This window comes from Nanorana parkeri, unplaced genomic scaffold (genome assembly GCF_000935625.1).
Source record: "Nanorana parkeri isolate BGI_ZX_2015 unplaced genomic scaffold, ASM93562v1 scaffold1564, whole genome shotgun sequence".
NCBI lineage: Eukaryota > Metazoa > Chordata > Amphibia > Anura > Dicroglossidae > Nanorana > Nanorana parkeri.
Window position 1 is genome coordinate 137746 of NW_017307832.1, and position 24523 is coordinate 162268.

General features: G+C 40.2%; 1 protein-coding gene across 1 annotated transcript in view; it reads right to left on the bottom strand.

Annotated features, from left to right (window-relative positions):
* WRN (Werner syndrome RecQ like helicase) overlaps positions 1-24523 on the bottom strand; it is a 127922-nt gene that overhangs the window by 32539 nt on the left and 70860 nt on the right. The window contains exons 20-25 of the mRNA XM_018570636.1: positions 21613-21787; positions 20601-20782; positions 17549-17650; positions 14195-14287; positions 10053-10194; positions 210-380 (exon numbers count right to left, since the gene is read on the bottom strand). Of these exons, the coding sequence (XP_018426138.1) occupies positions 210-380; positions 10053-10194; positions 14195-14287; positions 17549-17650; positions 20601-20782; positions 21613-21787 (865 nt within the window). The remainder of the gene's footprint in view (positions 1-209; positions 381-10052; positions 10195-14194; positions 14288-17548; positions 17651-20600; positions 20783-21612; positions 21788-24523) is intronic.

Genomic DNA, 24523 nt, shown 5'->3' on the forward strand with positions numbered 1-24523 from the left:
AAGCTGCACAGAATAATCTGCCTTGAAGAAACTTACCCACTCCGAATCAGTTGCAGCTGTTTATTGTAATCTAGCTGTCTTGTTATTTTACTTGACTGCAAAAACGCAGTTTACAGGTAAAATCACTGGACCCTCCACCTATAACACTGTGCAATGCTTCCTGGACAATATTAGCAGCTCTTGTATTAAATTGCTATTTAAAATTTTACCTTGGTTGTAAGACCACATGTAGTTGCAAACTTGCTGTGACCAGTGGACTCTTGGAGATAGCCTTCAGTGATCAACACTCGTGCCAAAGCCTTCCAGAAAACCTCAGTCTGAGATTTTCCCCGACCAAACAGAGGATGGCAACGATATCGGTCTGGTAACCGCTGAGAAAACTATAATTGCAATATAAAAACATTGTCTTACATTGAAGAAAAACATCTTATATCTATTTGTGAAATGTGTAACAAAAACAAATCCTCACAGAAGGAAAGCTCACAATATATTTATAATCAACGCTTATGGATAGATCTATGGAAAGATTTTAGTTTAGGATAGTGATAGGATTTAAATTTAAACAAACAGGGTTCCTAGGGAGAAACAATTCTGTGCCCCCTATATAATGAAATTCTCACTTATTCAGCATAAACTTCTACCATAAAAACTAGTAAGGGCCTACTCCCTCCCAAAAATGTTGTATCAGTTACTACATTCAGAAGAGATCAGCTGTATAAACATATAACAAACAAACAAAACAAAAAACACAAAGTAATCCTGACAAATGATCTATAGCAGGGGTGCCCATAAGGTCGATCGCGATCTACCAGTCGATCGCGTAGCGATCACTGGTAGATCGCCATGTCCTCTCCTCCCGCCGCTTCTCTGGATCCCCGCTGCTCTCCCCAGCGGGGATCCGAGAAGAAGTGAAGGAACCGGCGGCGGGGGAGGGCGGAGGACGGAGCCGCTGTCACTAACTAATGCAGAGCAGTGGGGAGAGAGAGAGAGACGCTCGGCCAGGATCTGACAGCCGGCGCCTCTCTCTCCCCTCACTGCTCGTCCGTTCTGTCACAGCGGCTCCGCCCCATCCCCCCGCGCGGCTCGTCCTATCCCCCGCAGCCTCTGCCCGGGAGAGCAGGGGGATCCAGAGAAGTTGCAGCCCCCCTGTGCGTGGACGAGCGGCAGAGGATCGGTACATGTCACTAGTATGTACCAATCCTCTGTGTAGGACAAACACTGGAGCGATCGGCTGATCACTCCAGTGTTTGTAAATAACTGGGGACACATAGTACTATGTGTCCCCAGTTATAAATGAATGAACAGGAGGTGATTTACATCACCTCCTGTTCATTCATAAGTTTCTCAATGGGGAGAAGCACTCTGTACAGAGGCTCCTCCCCATTCAGAAACAGCTTGATAGTAAAATATTTTCTTAATGAATGGGAAGCCTCTGTGCTTTCCATTCATTTAGAATAGAGGCTGCAGAAAAAGAGATTGAGGACTTTGTGTCCTCAATTTCTTTTTCTATTTTAAAAGGGAAATATCAGGGGGCTTTTTAGACCCCTAATATTTCCCCGAAGCCCCCCCAAGAGAAAAAAAAAAAAAATTATGAAAATTTAAAATAAATAAAAATAAATAATGAAATTAAAATAAAAAATAGTAAAAAATAAATTAAAAAAACTTTGTTTTTTTTCTTGCCTCAGGCGCAAAAGGAGCTGGCTACGGCTATGCTCCCGTGGTGCTCGTGCGGCTGCCGGCTGAATGTGTCAGACGCTGCAGATGGAAAGGTGCAGGACACCCCATGTGCAACGTCGGCCACACGAGCACCACGGGAGGACAGGACGCCGGGACCTGTAATGTACTGGAATGTAAGCAGGCCGACTCCCTGCGTTCCGGTGCGGGAGGGGGTGTGGAGCTGTATTGAAGTCAATGGCATCGCCCACAGTGCGATCGCCCGCACTCGGAACGCAGGCACATTAGTGCCTGCATTCCGGTTCAGTGCGATCTGCAAAAATAGTGCTCGCGGCATTTTTGCGGATCGCACTGGACTGGAACACAGGCACTAATGCAGGCGATCGCACTGTGGGCGAGGGGCCTGCCTGCGCAGCCCACGCCCCCTCCCGCTCATGAATGCAGGTGTTTGTTCGTTGGTAGATCTCAATGAGCTCGTCATTTGAAAAGTAGATCTCCAGATGAAAAGTAGTGGGCGCCCCTGATCTATAGGATATGTGCCAGGCTTACAAACTGGCGGAGATAAACTTCATGAATGAGCAATTACTTCGGAAATTCAATATTATATATCTGGAGGCTAAAGTAGAATAGCAAAGGATCAGACCAGGCACAAGCTTCATTTAGCAGATTTAATTAGAACTGCAGCTGGGAACAAGCAGCAGGCACTTCAAAATAAAAACAGAAGCTTGCAGGCCCCTATTTACAAGAAATTTTCATATGGCCTACAATATGATTGGCTGCCAAGGCCTACATCACTGCAACTAACATTAAATATGACTTTTCTGCAGACGTTATGTCTGGTAAGTTGTTCTAGACCCTTCTATAGAAATTCTCTCTCAGCCAAAGCACTTGGACTGACACATGCTCATGTGCCGAGTGTTTATGTATGCTTTTAGGGCCCGTTCAAACCATCCAGTGCGTTCATTGCACAGTCCCGTGGCATGAACGCACTGGATGGCACGATCAAAGCCTCCCAGCTTTCAGGGGCGGGAGGGGGCATGGTGGTGCTATTAATTTCATTGGCACCACAGACACGCCTCTGGTCCTCAGTGCGATTGCCTGCACCAGAACGTGTGGTACCGCAATGTCCTGTGCTCCAGCACTACATGGTGTGAACGGGCCCTTAGGGTTCATCTAAAGTTTCATCGTGAAAGGCAGAAACCTGTCTCATGTCAAACCTCAGATTTATGAAATGCTGCCTGGATAAAAGACATTTTTAAAACTTCCAAACACGACTTCATTTATAAATTGGACACTCTTCCTAATACCTAGATTGTAAGACTCCTTCATGAATGAGGCCCGGAGAGGCTAAAACTGGATATCGAAGCAAACAACCAAATCTCCCTGTTGGGGAGATTTCCGACAGACTTCTTGCCACAAGAACAGGAAGTGAAAGGAAAACTCTCCAACAGAAGCATATGAAGAGAAACACTTTTTAGTAGTGTTGGAAAGGATAGAACCTATTTTTTTCTGTCTGTATCTCTGCTGGAGAGTTGTATCCTTATTTTGTGTCAGGTCCCTAGAACAGAAAGTAAGAGCAAATCTTTCTCTCAGAGAAACAGACAGCAATACAAACACTGTTCTTTGTGTTAAAAAGGAAAGGGTTAAATGCACCGCCACGCCCCCCTCCCGCCCCAGAACGAAGGGGGAAGGTTTGTGAGCAATTGCGGTGCATTCCAGCAGCTGCCGCTCTGGAAAGCACCACAATTGGTGTGGACAAGCCCTAATGGCAAAATCAAATGCTTTGATGAACAATTTTGAGTGAACGTTCAAAAAAAAATTCTAAAAGTGTATGGCCGGCCTAAGCTTCACACTACTTAAAGATTTGTAAAAGCCTGCTAGCAACGTGTTAGATTTGTAAAAGCCTGCTAGCAAAGGGACAGTACTCCTATTAAGATCTGTATTTAACATTCCCAAACTGGAACTAACGATTTCTTAAATGGCTTCAACAAAACTGCCAAGCTTCCTGAACGCTTTGCACGGTCTGTGCAAAAGGTTGCTGTGCCCTGCACTTATCTTTTAAGCCTTGTTCACACAGGCTTCAGCTTGTGTAACAGCCAGAGTAATGAAAGACGCAGGGCTGTACATTAAAGTAACCCTGTCAACACAGGGTCACTTGTATGTAAAACATAGCTTCAAAAAAAGTCTGCATAAAGTTACCTTTTCAGCAGCCTGTTTCTTGAAAAAGCACCACTTCACTGCTCCATGTCCTCTGTAACCATCTGACTGGTCAGATGGGTTGAATTATTATCAAAAGTACCTGCGCTAAGGTAAAGGACGAATAAGCTGCTGTGCTGAATTAGTGTTGTAGAAAAAACCCTGTGATAATTATAACAAAATGCACTGCGCTAAAACAATGAATGTGAATGTAATAATCAAAAATCACTGCGCTGGGAATGAGTGACTCAAAATCTAAATAGACCAGCAGCAACTATGTGTGTAAGTGAGTCTATTGTGTGGCAGATAAGTTGCGCTCGGTCTAGTTGTCATTGGGTGTGAAAGTGATCTCTCAAAACCAAAGGGGGGAGATCACCTTCAGATAACAAAATAGGATCGACTGTTTGTTTTAATTTATTATGTCCTATATTGTTCTATATTGTGATAAGAGTCAAATTAGTAGATCTGTTAGGAAGTAATTATATAGAGGGGTAGGCAGTCAGAAGGAGCGACTATTTATACAGGAAAATATATTGGAAAATATATTGTTAACATAAGGGTATGTTCGATCGAATTCTCATATGCTTTATACATGGTTGGGAAGAGAATATAGATTATACTCTATGGAATCTTAAAAAAAAGTTAATATAGTGCATAATATATAATCTATATTCTCTTCCCAACCATGTATAAAGCATATGAGAATTCGATCGAACATACCCTTATGTTAACAATATATTTTCCTGTATAAATAGTCGCTCTTTCTGACTGCCTACCCCTCTATATAATTACTTCCTAACAGATCTACTAATTTGACTCACAATATAGAAGAATATAGGACATAATAAATTAAAACAAACAGTCGATCCTCGATTGCCTACCTCTCTATACAACCACTGTCTAACGTAGGTACTTAGGTGACCCTTACCACAAGTTAGAAGGATATAGGACCATTTATTCTGAAATGACTGCTTAGGATATTTGTATTTGAGCCTATTAACCCCGTAGTTCCAGTTTTGAGAAGAACTAGAGCGCACTGGGCTGCACTTTATTTTGTATTTTTATTTTTCGTTTTTTATAACGTATCACTTGTTGTTTAACTATTTACTGGATTTTATATATAGGTGCTTTTATTGATTGTTTATTCACATATTATTGCTTCATGACTATGCTTATACGGATGCTTTCAATATAACTGATTTGTTTAGCCAGCTAAAGCTCACCACACACATACAATACACTCAAGTACCACCGGGTTGTGTTTTGCAGCTTCAACCACTAATTCACTAACACTAGTGGAGACATCTACTTTATATTTAACATTTTTTATTTTATTTTGTTATCTGAAGGTGATCTCCCCCATTTGGTTTTGAGAGATCACTTTCAGACCCATTCACAACTAAACCGAGCGCAACTTATCTGCCACACAATGAATGTGAACGATTGTACAAATCCATATAAATATATGCAGATTAAAAAGATTAACAGTGTGTATCCATATATTAGTGTAAAACAATGTATCACTCTTGTGATAAGCCAATAAATGACCTCAACAAGTGCCCGCCAATCGACGTGTTTCATCATAAAAGACTTTGTCTGGACTTAGTCATTTATTGGCTTACCACAAGGGTGATAGATGGGTTGAATACCTGTTTTCCCCACCAGCTTGTATGTCCTACAGTGATGTATGAGCCAGCAGGAGAAATCACAGCAAGTGTTGAGGGAGCAGGACTTTTACAAATGTGTAATTTGCAGATGGTGGTGGGCAGTGAAACGGTGGCTTTTCAATAAACAGGCCTCCCAAAAGGTAAGCATATGCAGCTGCTGGGTTTTACATTTAAGTGTGTACATTTGTACTGTGCTGACAGGGTCACTTTAATGGTCAAAAAAAGCATGGTAGTGGGTTTTCCTGACAAGCAACATCTAAGCCTGCACTAGCAGTTTCTGACAGTTCCATTTACCTTCACAGATAAATAAAGCCTTTAAAGGAGAACTATGAGGTGAGTGCTTTTCACTCACCTCATAGTTCTAGCAGAGCTGTAGCTCGAGGTATACTGAGCTTAGGGTGACGGGAGGACGCTAGTTTGTGTCCTCCTGTTACCCTAAGGAGAACTATGGGGAAAAGCCCTGACCCCCATAGTTCTCCTTTAATTCCTTCTATAAAATCTGTTTTAGTACCTAGAAACTTCAGATATATTAGCTGCGCTTTCAAGATGTAGTTCATTTTGCTTCCGAACAAGTGCTTGGGCAGCCTCTCAATCATTTTACCTCGGAGGAAACAATTTCCAAGTCTCAGGGAACCCCTGCTACAATTGATTACAGCTACAGTACATAAATGCAATCAAGAAAATGTAGCAAGGTTTAAAAAAAAAAGAAGAAATAATCTAGCATACCTGGAGTATTTGACACCCAGGGCAGTTCATTTTAACGCCCCCCTGTACTGGCACAAAATAATTTTCAGCAAAATTCTTGAAATGAAAATATATGTCAGAATAAAAGGAAGCCCTTACAATGGTGGTTAGTGGAATATCGCCCCTTGCATTGGTGGTTAGTGGAATATCGCCCCTTGCATTGGTGGTTAGGGAAATATTGTCCCTTGCATGGGTGGTCAGTGAATCTGCTCAAGGAACCTCAGGAGGAACCCCAGGGTTCCACAAAACCCTGGTTCAGAAAAGCTGCCTCATACTGTGTTTTGATCTAAACTGTACACGAATAATTAGTGGTTTATTAACAGGAACACTGACTAATAATTAACTGAAAGTGATATCTTGACATTAAAAGCAGCAAACATTGAACACTACAGAACAATGATTGCTGCCTTTGCAGACTGATTTGAGAAACATCTCATTAAATATGATCAGACAAGGAAAACCACCTATTTTTTTCTTTTTTTTTTTACTTTAGAGGTTTCCTTTCTGGAGATCTCTTTATCTTTCATCCTAACAAAGGCAGTATACAATTTCATCAATGGCAACTTCCTAATTCGAAAGTTCCCAGGAGAACTTTCACTTCACCAGACTGACTAGTTTTTCAGATAATAGACGAAACCTGATCCCCCCTCCTGTGATTTATTTTGGGACTGTCTGAAAGCCCATCTGCAGCTAGTTATCTGAGGGATAAAATGTACAGGTGTAGGAAAAACAAAAATAATTGTTTCATCAGGTAGAAAGAATTTTAAATATATAGCCTAAAAGGCTTATTAAATATGTATATATTGCATTTAATGCTAAGACGCTTTACAGAATCTTTATTTTTATGTAACATGGAAAAGACAAGTGAACTGAGAAAACTAATTTACGTATGCAAAGGTTCCAGTATTGTGCAAATCATGGGACAATTGACAACGTTTAATGCAGCAATTGTTTGGCATTATTAGCTTATTTGTTCATAACATGAAGCCACTGCAAGACCTTCATTTCACCAATGTCAAATGTAGAGCTCCAAAGCACGTAGGTCAACTAAAAAGCAACTAACCTCTGCAGTAGTTTCTAACATTTCCCTAGCATCTGAATGCAACATTCCTGTCCTAGGGTGTCAACCCTCACTGTCCTGACTCTATAGAGGAGCGGGGTAATTACCCTGGACTGCCCTCCTGGTTTGGCCTACAAACACCCTCCTCCTCATCTCCATTACATAAAGGGGAATTGTCTTGTAGTTCACAGACGGTAGCTGAGAAAGCTGACAACATTAAGATGTCAGTTCAATGCACATAAAGTTACAGACACTGGAATTCTGGCAAGTTCAATAGGCATTTCTATACTTGCAGAAAACTTTATAAACCTGAAAATGAATGCAGTCACCACATCTAAGGACTGATAAGCTGCAGTATATTTAATTTGTATTCTTGGGTATTCTTTAACATTTTTGAGAAGGAAGGTAGACAAAATAAACAGTGCATCTAAATCTCTCACTCAAAGGATTTAGGGCCTATTCACAACAGCAGCATTGGGCTGCGTTGGCTAACAGTCCCAAGGCAGGAACAAGGCAATATCCTGTATGACGCACTTGCATTAGTGTGCTAAAAAGAAGTAGAACATGTTGCATTTCTGTGCAACACATTCCGGCTTGCTGCATTGCAACACGCTACAGCACTTACTCTACTCTAGGTATAAAAGCACAATAAAGCATATTAAAGAATGCTAGTCATATTAAACATTAACCCTTGCAGTGGGGCTACCCCCTGCACTGCAAGGGTTAACTGCTCATTTTGGTCCAGAGATTCTATAAAAAAAAAAAAAAAAAAAAAGATACTCTCCTGATCATCGGTCCCGTCTGGCTAGTAGACCAGTCATCGCAGCCTCTTCTGCACCGGGTTCAGGTGGTCTAGGGATCATTCACTTGCACTGGACGGGAGAACGCTGAGAGATTCTACATGCGGAGCGGAGGGGGAAAGAGGTGAGCGAACACCTCTGCGGAACTGAGGATCGGGTGAGTATATCTTTTTTATTTTAGATCCTAGCAAAAATTAGCAGCTGCAAGGGTTAATGTTTAATATGCTTAGAGTTCTTCTTCAATACATTAAAAAGGTAAAAATAAATAAAGCACAACAATGTGTGCTAAAAACACATTGCAGCATGTGTTAAAATGTACACCATCATGTGTGTTATGTGCACTAAATCATGTGCATTGCAGTGTGAATGGGCCTATAGTGCATCTTGGAAACATTTTTAGGCCTACTTTAGTCCCGTACGCATCCATAGTGTGGTTATAGTTTTGGCAGTGTTGGGTAGACCACAGATACATAAACTTTAGACTGCATTTTGAGATTTTCTTTCAACTGTATCAAGAGCAGTTTTTTAAAATAACACTGACATTCTAATTGGAAAGACATAAAGGCCAATTTCAAATATATTTTCTTTAGAGACTGTAATTCAGTCACTTTTCCATGCTGCAAATCACTGAATAAAAAATAAGTCCTAGATATATTACCATACTCCTGTCAAAATAACCATATTTTTGTATCCTTTTTAATTCAGTCTTTAAAAAAAATATTGAAGTAGACCAAAAAAGCCAACAAATTTCCATTAGATTTATTTGTAGACTTGTGTCTTAATAGTCTCAACAAGTCTGGAAACAGTTGAACTGGTATCTGAACATCCCTACATATCGCATTTTTGTGCAGCGTATTCCAACTCGCTCTAATGCAGCGCATACCAATAAATTAAGGAATAACAAAAAAAAGCTTTAAACCCCCCAAAATATCAAAGTACTAATTGACATTTTTTTTATTTTCAACATGTACTTCTCAATTAATCTGATATAATAGAGCTTGGAACCAGTAAGTGGCTAGTATGTCTTCTGTCAGGGCCTTACAACCATTGGCTCTTCACAGTCCACTAAATCTTTGGGTTTCTAGAAGACTGCAGGGTGAGGGGGCTACCCTATAGCTGATCTACCCTTGCCTGTCCACTACATTGCACCTTATTCTAGGGGTGTTGTATAAGCAGGTTTTCCATGGTCATGCCACAAACCGAGTTTGCTTAGTATGTAATTTTGCTCTGATTTATGCAGTGTTTTATTCAAGTATATTCTGAACAAGCATTTGTTATTTCAATATAACAGATGCTGAATTAGAATGCTGAACAATAGCTACACTTTTACTTTGTTTTGAAAATGTAGGAAGGAACACTTTTACAAGTTGCTCTGAGTTCTCTATAGGTTTCCATATAGTCTCTTTTCATCACAGTAACATCCACCTCTCGAGGACTTTGCAGCCTTGGATAAAAAATACAAATCAATACAATAAAATGCAGCATCCAGAGTTTTTTTTTCCCAATGTATCACAACACAATGCATTGGCTCTGCTGACCATGGATTTTTTTTCTTTTTGCACGCACTGGAAAATGCAGGAAATTGTATTACAGTGGTGTGGAAAAGCTATGTGGGTGAAGCAAAACGATAGCGTTACAGAAAAGTGCAGGATAGCTCAATATAGTGTGCAATAGGATACATAAAGATAGAGAAGGATGTGAGTGGGATACAAAGTGTAGAGAAAGCTGCAGAAAAATGTAGGACAGCATAAGATGTCAGTTGCTGAGTTATAAAGTTAAGGAAAATATCAAAAATAATGGCAGGACAATGAATGTTATCTGTAGATCTAACCATAATAATGGATGCCTTGCAGTGGGGTGGTAAGACATTTTAGCAAATATAGGATTTAAAATTGTACTGCAGATACTTACAGATCCACGAAGAAATAAGACAGGGACACCAGTGCCAAATTTTTCGCCCAAAGCTTCTACTGCAGATAACAGCTGTAGAGCCTGTGGACCAAAATCTTCAACACGGTCTTCTACATCTTTGACTGGAAGGTTATATTTTAATCTACAAAACAGAAATAAGTTATTGTTTATCACAGTTACACTGACATCTTCATTCTCTCCAATGTTCTCTGGAATTAAAAATATTGAACCCCCTTACTAATATGCATTTCCTACGATCCTCCTCAGCTCAGTTTAGTGGCCATAATGCTGTATTTTCCAGATTCACCTCCAATGCAGGCACTTGCCACAACTGTGGTCCTAATTGGGTTAGGAGGGGGGAGTAGCGGTCACAGTTTTAAGCAGGCTTGTGCTAACTCCAAGCCCAGGTAACATTTCCTGAAACTTAAGGCTGTAGAGCAGGAAATGAGAATTATCTGCGGATTAGAACCGGCAGGGTGCCCATGCCTCCTCCCCCATCCCAACAGGCTAGCAGTTGATTTCAGGATCTTCCAGAAGGTGGGGAAAAAGGATTTCCTCTAATCTAGAGCTGGGAAATTGATCCACAAGACCAGGGACTACCTGGTCCTCAGGGGCAGGTAAAACAGTTCAGAAACTGGGCCAACTTGTCCCAAGATAAGAGGGTGTAGTACTGAGAGAGTCAGGGGTGAAACTGAACAAAAGGCGCTGCCTCAGAGTGTTACCCACGACTCTCATGCAATAGCTGAAAGGCGAGCAACCCCAGGACTGAAGGACAAGGATTTGAATAGATAAACGATTTTTCTATGAAATCTAACTGAATCATTCTGACATCCAGGCAATTAGAGAGAAGTTGTCCAAAAGAGCCTGCGCTGACTATTTTCTCAACAGGACTTCACCCAAGTGTCCCACGATGGGGATGCAATAGGGCTAACACAGGGGCTGGCATGCTGGTGATCACTCAGGATGCAGGGGATGAAAAAATAGGAACTTGTAGGTATGCGCCCAAACAGACCACAGAAGCTCAAAATTCCCTCTGGAGAAGGGAAGGAATGGGAGATCTGGTGCATACTATGTGGAATTGTACGACTTACAGGCCCCCCATATGAGGCAATGTTCTGTTTAGGAAAGAGAACAGTAACCAGCTTGGAGTACAACCCCTGAAAGAGTTTTGTCACAGGAACTGGGTCACTGACACGTTGCTACAGAAGACCCTAAAGGGAAAGATTGAGATCTGCTCATTTGTGTGGTGAGTTGGAGTTGAAGAGCCCAAAAGGAAGCAAAAAACAAAGGTTAATTTGTATCACTGGTATATTACTCTTTGAAGTATAGCAGGCTTTTAACCCCAAACTCTGCAGGTGGCTATAAAAACAAGGTTGGAAGGCCTAGATTTGCATACTCCAGGGAAAAAGAAATGAAAGGCAGAAGAATTTGTAGACCTTTACCTAGGCTTCTTTTCTGAGGCGGGTGGGTGCTCCTAATATCAAGGGCTGGTCCAATGAGACATTGTCCCTCAAAAACCATGCGGGTATGGTGCTCCATGGAAACGAGTTTGCTGTTGGTGCTTGGCACGACTGGCCTATTAACACTGCGAGTCTGGCAATACCAGCAGCTCTCATCCTGGAAAGTGCTCCATGGCTATTTTGTTACCAAGAAGGGGTCTCGAAAGCACCTTGTGCAGAACCCAGTGCCTGAATGTCACTTTCAGGCTAACCCCGCAATGTCCAGTCCAGCGAGGCCTGACATGACATTCCAAAAACAAGGGTGAGGATGGCTGTACCAGATTGCTGCTAGAGCTAGTCTCTTCGATTGCAGCTATGCGAGTCTTGATTGAAGAAAAACATTATGAGAAACTACGAACAGAAAAAAAAAAATAGGCTTGACTTTTAACAAGGTGAAAAAAATACTTCCACCCTTGTTGGACACAAGGGTGGAAGTATTTTTTTGCAAGTGTCTAATCCTCCTGTATCTGCAAAAAATAAATCAAGGCAACTGGACTTGCTGTATTTTTCTGAAAAATATTTTGCTGGTCATCCGACCGCTTTCACAATTAAGAATGACTGGTACAAAAATTCTCTGGTTATAAATATGGTGAATGTTGTTCCAATCAACATAATCTGTTAAACAGAACCAGCATGGTATCAGAGTCTTCATGGAGGTAAGGTGTTGACTGCATTTGCATTGTCTCACCCCCCCCCACCACCTCTAGTCAAGCTTGGCTTCTCCATTTTTACATAAATGGCCTCTTCCACACCTCTTTTAAACCAGTCCTCCTCTCTGTCTAGGATGCGTACTTGACTGTCTTCAAAGAAGTGACCTTTTTCCTGTAGATGTAGGTATACTGCTGAATCCTGACCAGTGGGTTTTGCTCTTCTATGCTATGCCATACGCTGGTGTAGCTGCTATTTTGTTTCATTGACATACAATTCTGAGCACGCCTCACTGCACTGGACTGCATACACAATGTTGTTCATCTTGTGTTTTGGCGTTGGGTCTTTTGGGTGAACCAGTTGTTGCCTCAGTGTATTGCTGGGTTTAAAGCAGACACAGATGTGAGGTTTATTAAAAATCCTCCTGAGGCCCAGTCTGGATAGCCGCAAGTTTTAAGGGCCCCTCTGAGATGTTTGACTTTTTTCACCTTGGCCTTTGTGCTGGTGGCTATTTTTTTCCCACCAGCATGTTGATTAAAGCAACATTCACCATATTTATTCTCAGATAATTTTTGTACAAGTCATTCTGAATTGAGAAAGCTGGTCGGATGACCGGTGAAATGTCTACCATGACCTGGATGAATGAGAACCTTCAGACGAATCCTCCTGTAGGTGGCAGTATAACCTGAAGGTAAAAGACTTCCTGTGTCCCTTAATGGACAAGAAAGAATTACATTTAACACGTCCCTGATAACCTCATGCAGCTCTATTATTCAAAGTCCCTGTTTTGCTTTACATAAAAATGTGTAAATGCTACTGCCTGGCATGCAAAGTGCACTCATCACCTAAAAGATGCTAAATTGCCTCTGAATAGAAAAAAAAAGAAAGAAAGAAAGAAAATGCTTAATCTGTAAGTGAAATAAAACATAGAAAGAGAACACTAAGGAAAGAATGAAAGCTAATACCACCTGCAAATGTGATGAAAAGTATAACAATAGGAATGATAGCAAAAGCAAAAAGCATTAACACAGTTCAGGTTTCCTGGAAGCAGCAGCATTTATCTGGCATTCTGCCTGAGAGATTCTCTGATATGGCAGTGTCAAAATGTGTAGATTACATCACGGAAAAGGCTTCAATAATAGAGACATAGCCATGGCCAATCTGCCATTCAAACCTTGCAAATAATGAATTACTGACCTACCAAACAATAGGCACATTTATATAATTTACAGCAATTGTTTTTTACCGAAGAGCAAAAAAATAACAAGTTAAGAGGCAGTTTACTTTCCCAATCATCCTAGTATGTACAAAGTAAGCAGTACTCACTAAAAACACATGTTGTAAATGTGTTGCAATAACTCCAAACAAGTATATAGAAAGTTGACATATGTGTGGTTTTCAGAAGCGATTTTGCAAAGTTAACAGTATCAAAAATGGTCACAATAAAAATGAAATCACAGTATGCAAGTTTGAGCTCCAAACAAGAAGCGAGTTTCCTGATTACCACCAATCATATTCGTTCTTCTGAGATTTTATTGACAACTTTAGTTGGGGGGGGTCACAGCACAATATAAATCAGGGACTCAGAATAATACCACACTTTCAGGACCCCAGTACAGGCTGAGCATCTTACACTTAGCATCATCACAAATGCTCTTCGACTAACTGAAGAATCTGATTTTAGTTACAGGTTGTTTCTTTTCAGACATAAGTCTATTGTGCCGTCATGTGCTGGTTGGTGTCTCCTGTAACCAGCTGGCACATATAGAGAAATTGCCCAGTGACTGACCAGATTAGGGGTTTAAAAAAAAAAATTGAATTAAATCTGATTGGCTTTACTTTTGTTAAGAACTTGCTTTTAATAAGTATAGCCCATTAAGTGAGTAACAGGGAGCTTGGTGGTAACAGGTTTATCTTACTTATAGTTTCTATTACTTTTGAAAATAAAAAATATATAATTGTCCTGTCACTCATCCTCTAGAGAAGAGCTTTTACCTGGTCTTGCAGTTATCACAACATTTTTCAGTTCCCATGATACCATAAGAGGCCTTACGGAGTTGTTTGTCTTCAAAATGAGACAAGATGATCCTACACAAGGGAGCATTGTGAAGTAAATAAAAAAGAACAAGAATTTACACGTTAAATTGAATGAGCACAACAATGGGCTAAAACCAACTTCATTAATTTGTTCTTAGGGGACACAATTATTCATCTTTGTTTAATTCACAGACAGTGATGTCATTCTTACAGAAAGGCATGCAGGTGTGCACTGTATATAAGGGATGTCACTCAAAGTCTATGTCAACTTTATGAAAAACTTTAGGAAACATTGTTATTCTGTCTATTTATCTATCAGTCTGCCATAGCAAACAAAGAAAAAAAAACAGCTTTTATTACATATTTTACATTACCATACACAATCTAAAATTGGAGTTATTCCCACATATTTGCAGAATGCAGAGGGCAGAAAACAAACAGTCTCCTATAGCCTCCAATTATTACTATAATGCATTTAGAATTGGGCACATCTATGCTACAACATTTAAAAGTCTGTCTTACATTCCATGATGCTGGGTTAGTTAATAAAACTAGTTGCTTATACATTCCAGGACACTGTATTTGTTAAAGGAGAACTATGAGGTGAGTGACTTTCACTCAACCTCATAGTTCGAGCCGACAATGAAACTGTCACACGATGGCTCAATAGATTGGGAAGTGAGCGAACACATACCGTCGCTCGCTCACTTGTCGATCATGTCCCTGCAGAGAGCTGTGACCGTCACTCACGGCTCCCTGCAGGGATTCCCCCTCCAGCGATGACTGGCGGAATGGAAGGGGGCGGGTACAGCTAGCTCTGCCTCTAGATAGGCAGAGCCAGCTGTCAATCACGCAGCTGGGTGGATGTCGACAGTAATGTCGCTCGCGGTATGCTGTAGCTCGCGGTATATTGAGCTTTGGGTCAGGGGAGGAACCTAGTTTATGTCCTCCCTTGACCCTGAGGAGAACTATGTGCGAAAACACTTATCCCATAGTTCTCCTTTAATAAACTAGTTACTTATACAGAATGCCCAATATGATTTCCTATTTTACTAATGTGACTACACATAAATGATTTGTTGTTATGGCTTTTGCACTTTGCATATAGAAAATGCACTATCCACTATCTTATTAACCAGGTGAAGAGTTTAGGTGTGCAGCATACAATTTCACCTGAATCCCCTTTGAGTCCTTCTTACACCCAGGGCTTCCTCCATGGTTGTGACTGCTCTGCTTTGTGCAGTCATTAGGACTGGCTGTCAAACTGACAGCCACGTCGAGTCTATGTCCCTGCAGTGCTGATGGCAGTTCCTGTATGAAGAAAGTCTGCAAACAGTTCTAAGCTTTGTTCATAGACACATTGTGACAATACTGTTACTATTTATTTTGATCATTTTTTTTTTTTTAAAGAAGAACTTTCAATAAAAGTTAGGCAAAGGACTAATCGAAAGCATTGCCTGTGGTATCTCTGCAGCTGATAGTTCCCCATTACTGACTTACCATGCCTTGTTCTGCACTGTGTCTGTGTGAAGACATCTTAGTAGAGGCAGGGATTTGCCTTCAAATGTCAGAGCCTCCAGCAAGGGGAACGGTAAGCAGCACAGAAGTGTCATTACAAAATGTACCCATGCACACTCACATATTTTTAAGTGCACTGCGATTTTTCAAGAGACATTCAAGACAAAAAGTAACATTTACAAAAGTGCATGTAACAGATCCAGACGTTCCCTCTAAAATAGCAAATCCTTCCTCCCCCAGCTGTTCTTCACCATTCATATTCAAACACTTTGTTTTGTTTTACTTTTTTGAAGTGTCGCATTATACCCCCCATGGCTCTCTGCCGTGACAGGATCGAGAAGTGAGCGAGCGCCGGAATGTGTTCGCTCACTTCCCGATCTACTGAGCCGACCTGTGACAGTTTCATTGTCACAGGTCGGCTAGAACTATGAGGATGAGTGAAAATCACTCACCTCATAGTTCTCCTTTAATACAAATCAAATTAACATTAGCATACAAGCTTATTTCATGCAGATTTACACAAAGCATGTTGTCTGGATACCATCCTGAATATACAGTATCTTCCGTTAAACTCATTATTAATAAAATAAAATTCTAAATCAGTATTGGATCATACCTGCGCCTGCAATTGCTTGAAAGAAGATATTTTTCCATCTTCGCTAACATTTTCAGTTTGTATTCCCGAAAATGTTTATTTTGGATCTCACTCAGCATGTGCCTTAATAGAAAAAAATACCATTAAAGAGATACTCCAAGCATAGCAGAAATGTTTTTATACTGGTCACAGCCGCCTTTGAACCGCCTCAATACCAGCCAAAATACTTATAATGTCAAATTGCAAGGCAAATAAATAAAAACCTTTTTTGGTTTTTGGATATATGAGACATTTAGACCATCTGACAGGTGTTGTATGATGATTAACCAAATTGAAGAGATTTCTTTACCTGCCCTGTTAACAGAGGTCAGAGGGACGGGAAGTGTTGAAAATCTATCCAAGGGGGTTAGAGACCGCATCAAATCATTTTGTTAGACAGGGGAAAGACTAGAACCTTTGTCAGGCTTTTCTTGTAAATAAAAAAGACATTAGGAGTGGCATATGATAGTAATTATTTTGGAGAAGTAATGTGAGAATCTTAAAGAAAAAAGTTTTATAATCTTAGGCTGAATGGCATGTCAATGAGTCGAACCACAGAAAGAAGTTTGAAAAATATGGATTGCCTTCAAATGTCAGAGCCTCCAGCAAGGGGAACGGTAAGCAGCACAGAAGTGTCATTACAAAATGTACCCATGCACACTCACATATTTTTAAGTGCACTGCGATTTTTCAAGAGACATTCAAGACAAAAAGTAACATTTACAAAAGTGCATGTAACAGATCCAGACGTTCCCTCTAAAATAGCAAATCCTTCCTCCCCCAGCTGTTCTTCACCATTCATATTCAAACACTTTGTTTTGTTTTACTTTTTTGAAGTGTCGCATTATACCCCCCATGGCTCTCTGCCGTGACAGGATCGAGAAGTGAGCGAGCGCCGGAATGTGTTCGCTCACTTCCCGATCTACTGAGCCGACCTGTGACAGTTTCATTGTCACAGGTCGGCTAGAACTATGAGGATGAGTGAAAATCACTCACCTCATAGTTCTCCTTTAATACAAATCAAATTAACATTAGCATACAAGCTTATTTCATGCAGATTTACACAAAGCATGTTGTCTGGATACCATCCTGAATATACAGTATCTTCCGTTAAACTCATTATTAATAAAATAAAATTCTAAATCAGTATTGGATCATACCTGCGCCTGCAATTGCTTGAAAGAAGATATTTTTCCATCTTCGCTAACATTTTCAGTTTGTATTCCCGAAAATGTTTATTTTGGATCTCACTCAGCATGTGCCTTAATAGAAAAAAATACCATTAAAGAGATACTCCAAGCATAGCAGAAATGTTTTTATACTGGTCACAGCCGCCTTTGAACCGCCTCAATACCAGCCAAAATACTTATAATGTCAAATTGCAAGGCAAATAAATAAAAACCTTTTTTGGTTTTTGGATATATGAGACATTTAGACCATCTGACAGGTGTTGTATGATGATTAACCAAATTGAAGAGATTTCTTTACCTGCCCTGTTAACAGAGGTCAGAGGGACGGGAAGTGTTGAAAATCTATCCAAGGGGGTTAGAGACCGCATCAAATCATTTTGTTAGACAGGGGAAAGACTAGAACCTTTGTCAGGCTTTTCTTGTAAATAAAAAAGACATTAGGAGTGGCATATGATAGTAATTATTTTGGAGAAGTAATGTGAGAATCTTAAAGAAAAAAGTTTTATAATCTTAGGCTGAATGGCATGTCAATGAGTCGAACCACAGAAAGAAGTTTGAAAAATATGGCCGATATACAAAGTATTTTTTCTGACAAAAACTAAGTTGGGGCTGGGTGGTGTATGTGGCTTAACAGTGGATGTACACGTTACACAAAACATCTTCAAGGGTAAGACACATTCGGAAATCCTTTCTGCATAGTTAGAATTAGGCCTGGTTCACACCTGGGCGTTTTGTAGCGCGTTCCTACGCTCTGCAAAACGCTCAAAAACCGAAATCCCATTATTTCCTATGGGTATGGTTCACACCTGGGAGTATTACAGGCCGTATGAGCGCGTTTCAAAACGCCCTACGCCCAAAGAAGTACAGGAGCTTCTTTGGGGCATATTTGCCGCGCGTATATATATTGGGTTACAGCCAGGTAGCCCTCGGAAACGTGCGTTTGTCACACGTTTTTTGCCGCGAATCGCAATAAAAATGCGCGGCACGAAAGCGCGACAAACGCGCATATTCGATACGCCTAGGTGTGAACCCAGCCTTAGAATTGTAGAGCACATAGAAATTCACACTATCCTTACACTGTAAAGTACAGTGCTGCCGACACCAAAGAACCAACTGAGCATACAAAACAACTATAAAAATGCTGTAGAAAAAAGATAGCTTTGGGTGTGCTGACAATAAATCAAAAATGGGTGAGAGGCAGCATAAGCGTTACTTTTATCATAAAAGGTGCATCTTTTCTTTAAATATGGACGATTCACTAGTTTGGAGCAATATAAATTCTTGCACGCTGGAAACTGAAGTGTATCTGTGATAGAGGAAAAATTTATGTGTGTGTAATATTACTGTTAATTAAGGCAATAATCATGCAATCCAATTGACAGTAAGTAGCCTGAAAGGGACTATTTTATTAGTTTAAAAAAAAAAAATGTTTTAATCTCATGAAATGTTAACCTCAGTTTTAAAGCTGAACTATGGAGAAGGGTTAAATGCTGATCTTTGTTTATGGTACCACTAAAAATAGATGTTTTGTACTTGCCAAAAAAATACTTTTCTTAAAATCCATTGAGGGACACATGAAATCTTAAACCTTCATAGTATAATGTCACCTACAGGAGGATTGGACACTGGCAAACTAAAAAACTATAGGCCAACCCAGGTTAACCGTTCCCAGTACCAGTAGGGATGCTCCGATATATCGTCCGAAAATGGAACTTTTGGCTAAATGCCGAAAGTGCCATTTTTCTGCCGGCGCATCCCTGACTTCTTTCCTCTCCGCTGGACGCAGAGAGAAAGTGTGACAGCCGGCCGAGCGCTGCGAAAGGAGAGCGCTGTGAGCGGCCGGCGTCTCTCCTCCCACACCGCTCAGCCTCCTATCACAGTCCGGCAGAGTGGTGTGTGGGCGGAGACAGCCTGCGCTGTCACAGGAGGCTGAGCTCTACTCCCTGCACCGGTTGCTCAGCCTCCTGTGACAGCGTGTCATAGAGGAGAGTGAGTGCAAACATTTAGCGATCAGTGATCACTGAGTGTTTGTAGATAATTGAGGACAGAGTATGTTTACTAAATCCTCAATTATGAATGAATGGGAAGTGATCTACATCACCTCCTGTTCATTCATAGTTGTAGTTATCGTAAGCACACTATGTTCTCATGTTATGAATGAACAGGAACAGTTCAAATGCGTCTATTTACTGATAATGTTTTGCCTGAGGAAGGGGATCCTGCGAGACCCCGAAATGTTGCACCAGTGTGATATGCTGCATCTAAGTCAATAAATAGATGCATTTGAACTGCATTTGAAGTGCCGGTGTCCCTGTTTCTATCTACACATGTAACGGTTGCCATCCGTTGAGTACCGCAGCACCCATCCGATTCTTGTGGAGCAAGCGATCAGGCGTGCGATGGGTCCATGGACTTTCTCCTCTTCTTTCAGATGCACCAGACTGTGGGCAGGGCCTCAGTGTCTTCACTTACAATGCAGGACTGCTGGTCCTGCATTTTACGCGATATCAGAGTATCTGCAACTGACCGAGCACAGCTACAAAGAGAAGTGCCTCAGGGGACCAATCACATGGAAGGCAGGAAGTCTGCAGGTGCGAGGGATTATAACGCAAGTAAAACTTATTTTTTAATGGTATTGTAGACAAAAAGAAAATGTAACCCTTGAAGTGAGGGGAGGTGGTTGTTAGCCCCACTGCGAGGGTAGCTTTAAATTTTTCCCATTTTATGCTTTAACTAATATAGTATCTTTCTAGCATGTATCCACTGTGCAGTTAAAGTGAACCTGACCTGGCCTAAAGTAGTAACAGCAGAACTGAAGAGCAAGTGCAACCTGTGTGAGCCTTTAAATAAATCTCTGTGTCTGTGCTTCCCTTATCCAAGGCTTAGACTGTACATAGGGCTTAGACTTCTGTCCAAGGTGAGATTAAGCCCTGACACCCAAACCATCCGAGTAACTATTTAATGATTTAGACACAACCAAAAATGTTCTCCTAACTACTGCCTTAACAGATCATATATTTACCTGTTAAAATTCATGTCTGTGGGAGCCCATAAAACATGACAACTGCTCGGAAGCCCATCTCTTCCAGCTCTTCCAATCTCCTGATAATAGGATTCCATTTCTTTAGGGGCTCCATAGTGGATAACTTGACGAATATCCGGCTTATTGATCCCCATACCAAATGCAACAGTGGCAACAACACACTGGCAAAAAAATAATGGTCATAATTTATTACATAGTTATTATATCCTACGGGTTAAGACATTAGTTTTTTACTTGGCAATAAGCATTGCAAAATATTTTTTTCATTCTTTTTTTTTTTTACCTCCACAGAAAAATATTTTGTAGCCAACAGTCAATGTCTGTAATTAATCTCCTAATCCCAAAAATGTTATAATATACTTTCATGTATGGCAAATTCTTTAACTGCTTGCTATCCACCCGTTATAAATAAACAAGCGGATGGCAAGCTCCCTATTTACAAATGTAAATAAGCATCGGGGGCTACTACGCACAAAAACCACGATTGCGCGGCACGTTACATATTACCGCGCAAGCCAGAGTGCAAACAATAATTGTAGGGCCATCCATCACTGATAACACAAAACTGATGAGCGGTAAAAGCTTTTAAATTGTCACCCATAGGCAATTTGGGTATGGTAGATTTTTTGCAGGTGCACGCAATTTTAAGACTTGACATGTTTGGTGACTATTTACCCGATGTGACCCTGTTTTTTCTATTTTACCAAAAAATTGTCTAGTAATAAATATTTCATAACCTGTTGAAGGGGAGTTGTTTTTTTTTAAATCTTTGATCATTTTTCCTTAATATATTAAAAAATAAAAACCTCAGTGGTGATTAAAGACCACCAAAAGAAAGCTCGGTCTCAAAAAAATGGTATAAAATTAATTTCAGTACAGCGTTGCATGACGGAATAAATGTCAGTCAAAGTACCGCAGCGCTGAATACTGAAAAATGGCCTGGTCATCAAGTGGTAAAACATGTTATTTTACATTGGACCTGCACTCTTACCTGTATTTCGTCTCTCATGAAGCGATGATGTACCTCTCTTCTTGCCTTGATCCCCATGCCAGCATGGTAAGTACCACAGGAAATGCTCAGCTTACACAATTCTGAGGTTACCTGTTCAGATGTCTTTCTGGAGGGGCAGTAAACAATTGTGGCGCCTTCAAATTCCCATCCAGACCTGCAGAAGGAAGTCCTAGGTTAATATCTCTTATTATTATTTAGTCCATACACTATATCAAAGTAAAGTAGGCAATGTTCAAACCTGCTGCTTTCCTTGGAAAAGTTTTAGAAACAGGTAAATCTGCTTTTCATATAACTATTATATTGAGCATGGTTTTGGTAACTCGGGGAACTTCACTCTACACTTGTCTGACATATTTAACAATAAACGCAGAAAGTTAATGGAAATTTAAATAAAGATGGTATGGATTGATTCACCACTAAGACCCTGATAAAAAGGTTATGCATTTTTTGATGCTTGTTATATGTTCACTATGTGATATAATTGTTTTTGTCAATTCTTAAGATAGTCATATGTGGTTACACCCATGATATTTAAATATTACAGGCAGCCTCCTATCTTCCTGAGGAAGCTGTTTAGTGAAACGCAAGACTTTTTGACATGTTATTGACAAATATATGATGAACCCAATAATTACTTTTATCAATATTTAAAAATGGTTACTACAATGCTAATGCCTAGAATGTGGCCGTGTGGTCCAGGGAGGCTACATGCCTATGGTGATTTTAGATTGTATTATGTTTAGGAAGTTGATGTGGATGTGCAACCAACGGGCTCATACATTGGCCCGCCCTTGTTTATCTGTATTTATTTAACAAAATAAAAATGAATTCTCAACAGTTATATGTGTAAATTATATGTTCTCAATGTCTAGAGTGAAACCTTAAAAGCCCAATTTTTTCTCTTTTTGTGCTTCAATTTAACCAGGGGTGTGCTGTCCTGTTCTCCCTGGTGGCTCAGAACAATTTTTTGTATTCTGGAACAAAAATGTGAAGTACAACTAAGTGAGCGTTATATATTTGTATACAATGTTGGGTCATGCTGTATGCATTCTCCTTGTGAGCTAAGATGCATGCCAAAAACGATCCTCAATATGACACCATTTACTAAAAAATCAAACGCATACTCTGGAAAAAAAAAATGTTGTACAAAAAATTCTACTGGTGTATGGCCAGAAGATCCTTCTGCCACTGACCACAAGTGAATGGGGCTCTTCCTCACTGACCATCAATGTAATGGGGCATTTCTCCACTGACAACCAATGTAAGGGAACACTACAATTTTCACCATCTGCCTCTCTTTTTTGGCCATTATTATTGCTGGTTTCGTTTCTTTAATATTACCAAAAATGATGTTGTTGTATAGACCAACCCTGGGTGTCAAATATGCCACATTCCTTTTTTTCTGTTCTTATGTCTAAACTTACTGTTCATGTTAATGTACCAGTTGTAGATGTTGTTTGTTAATATAGTTGAAGATGGGTTTCCTGAGACCTGAAAGTTATTTCAAGGGTTTCCCATGTTTGAAAGGTTAAGAAAGGCTGGTCTAGAGCATTCAAACTGATAAAAACGGGCAAGAATATCTATCCTATAGGAGGTACACATTACAGAGGTGTGGGAACTCTTTGCATACTAACTATCCCAGGTGTGGAATCCAAGAGCACTCAAGAAGATAAAGAAACCTCTAAGTGTGTACTTTGAAATTCTTATGTCAGGAAATCTTAGGATAAAAATAGGAGTACTTTAGCCATAATTTGCAAAGTACCATACCAACAGCTATTCAGTATCTAGACATGCCTCAGATTAACATTGTACAAGAACACTGTGATTGGTTTTAAGTTGTGTGCACACAGACCCCTGATGTCTCCAAATAGAGGACCTGTCACTTCCTCTGTGAAATCACATAGTTGACTTGTTTAAAAAAAATGTAAGTGACATATTAAAAATAAAAAGAAAGCACAATTTTCTTCTTTTTTTTTTAAAGCCCTCCACCCCCATGTACATACAAATGCAAAGCCCACGTTCGAAAACAACTAACTGTGCCACACATTACACATTGTGGAAAATGTCAGAGTGAGAGCAATAATTTTAACACCGTCACTCACTGTTAACTCTAAATTGATGAGCAGTAAAGGGTTTTAGAGCGTTTCCTATGGGCAGTTTTGAGTACTGTAGTTTTTTGTCATTTCACAGCCGTGCAATTTTAAGGCGTGACATATTTGGTATCTATTTAGTGCAACAACCCCATCTTTTATATTACACCATAAATTGGGTATTAAATTCTGCTTGTGTGCACTGAAATTATTTTACATTTATTTTTTTCCTAAAAATTTCCATTTGATAAACATTTGGGCAAATTCTGTGGAACTTAAAAAACTGCAACAAGCATTTTTTTTATTCTACAGGACCTCTGCTTTCAGAAAATATCACCACACCTCTACACTATGTGCTACAGGTGATGCTCAAAGTTAAAGGGTTATTAAACCCTCAGGTGTTTTTGCATATACCTACTGCTAGCATGCAGTAGATATATGCAAAAACTTTAAAAAACAAAAACAAAAAAAAATTTCAAACAGGTTAAAGCTTACCTGTGTCTTCACCGCGCGCTCCCAACCAAAAATCTGAAAAATCCCGGGTGGCCGCAAAGGATGTTGGGGCGGGCGCATTCGCAGTTCAGATTTTCGGACCGGGACACAAGGAGAGACACAAGGTAAGTCTATGGACGGCGTGCACCCGCATGCAGACATTGTGGGACAGGAAGTGCCAGCAAGCACAGAGGAGTCAGCGCTGGATCGGAGACCCGCAGCAGCGTTGGAGGGACAGATGAAAACAACAGGAAAGAAGATCGGATTAAGAGACATAATTTAAGGTAAGTGCTGACATAAAATTGGGG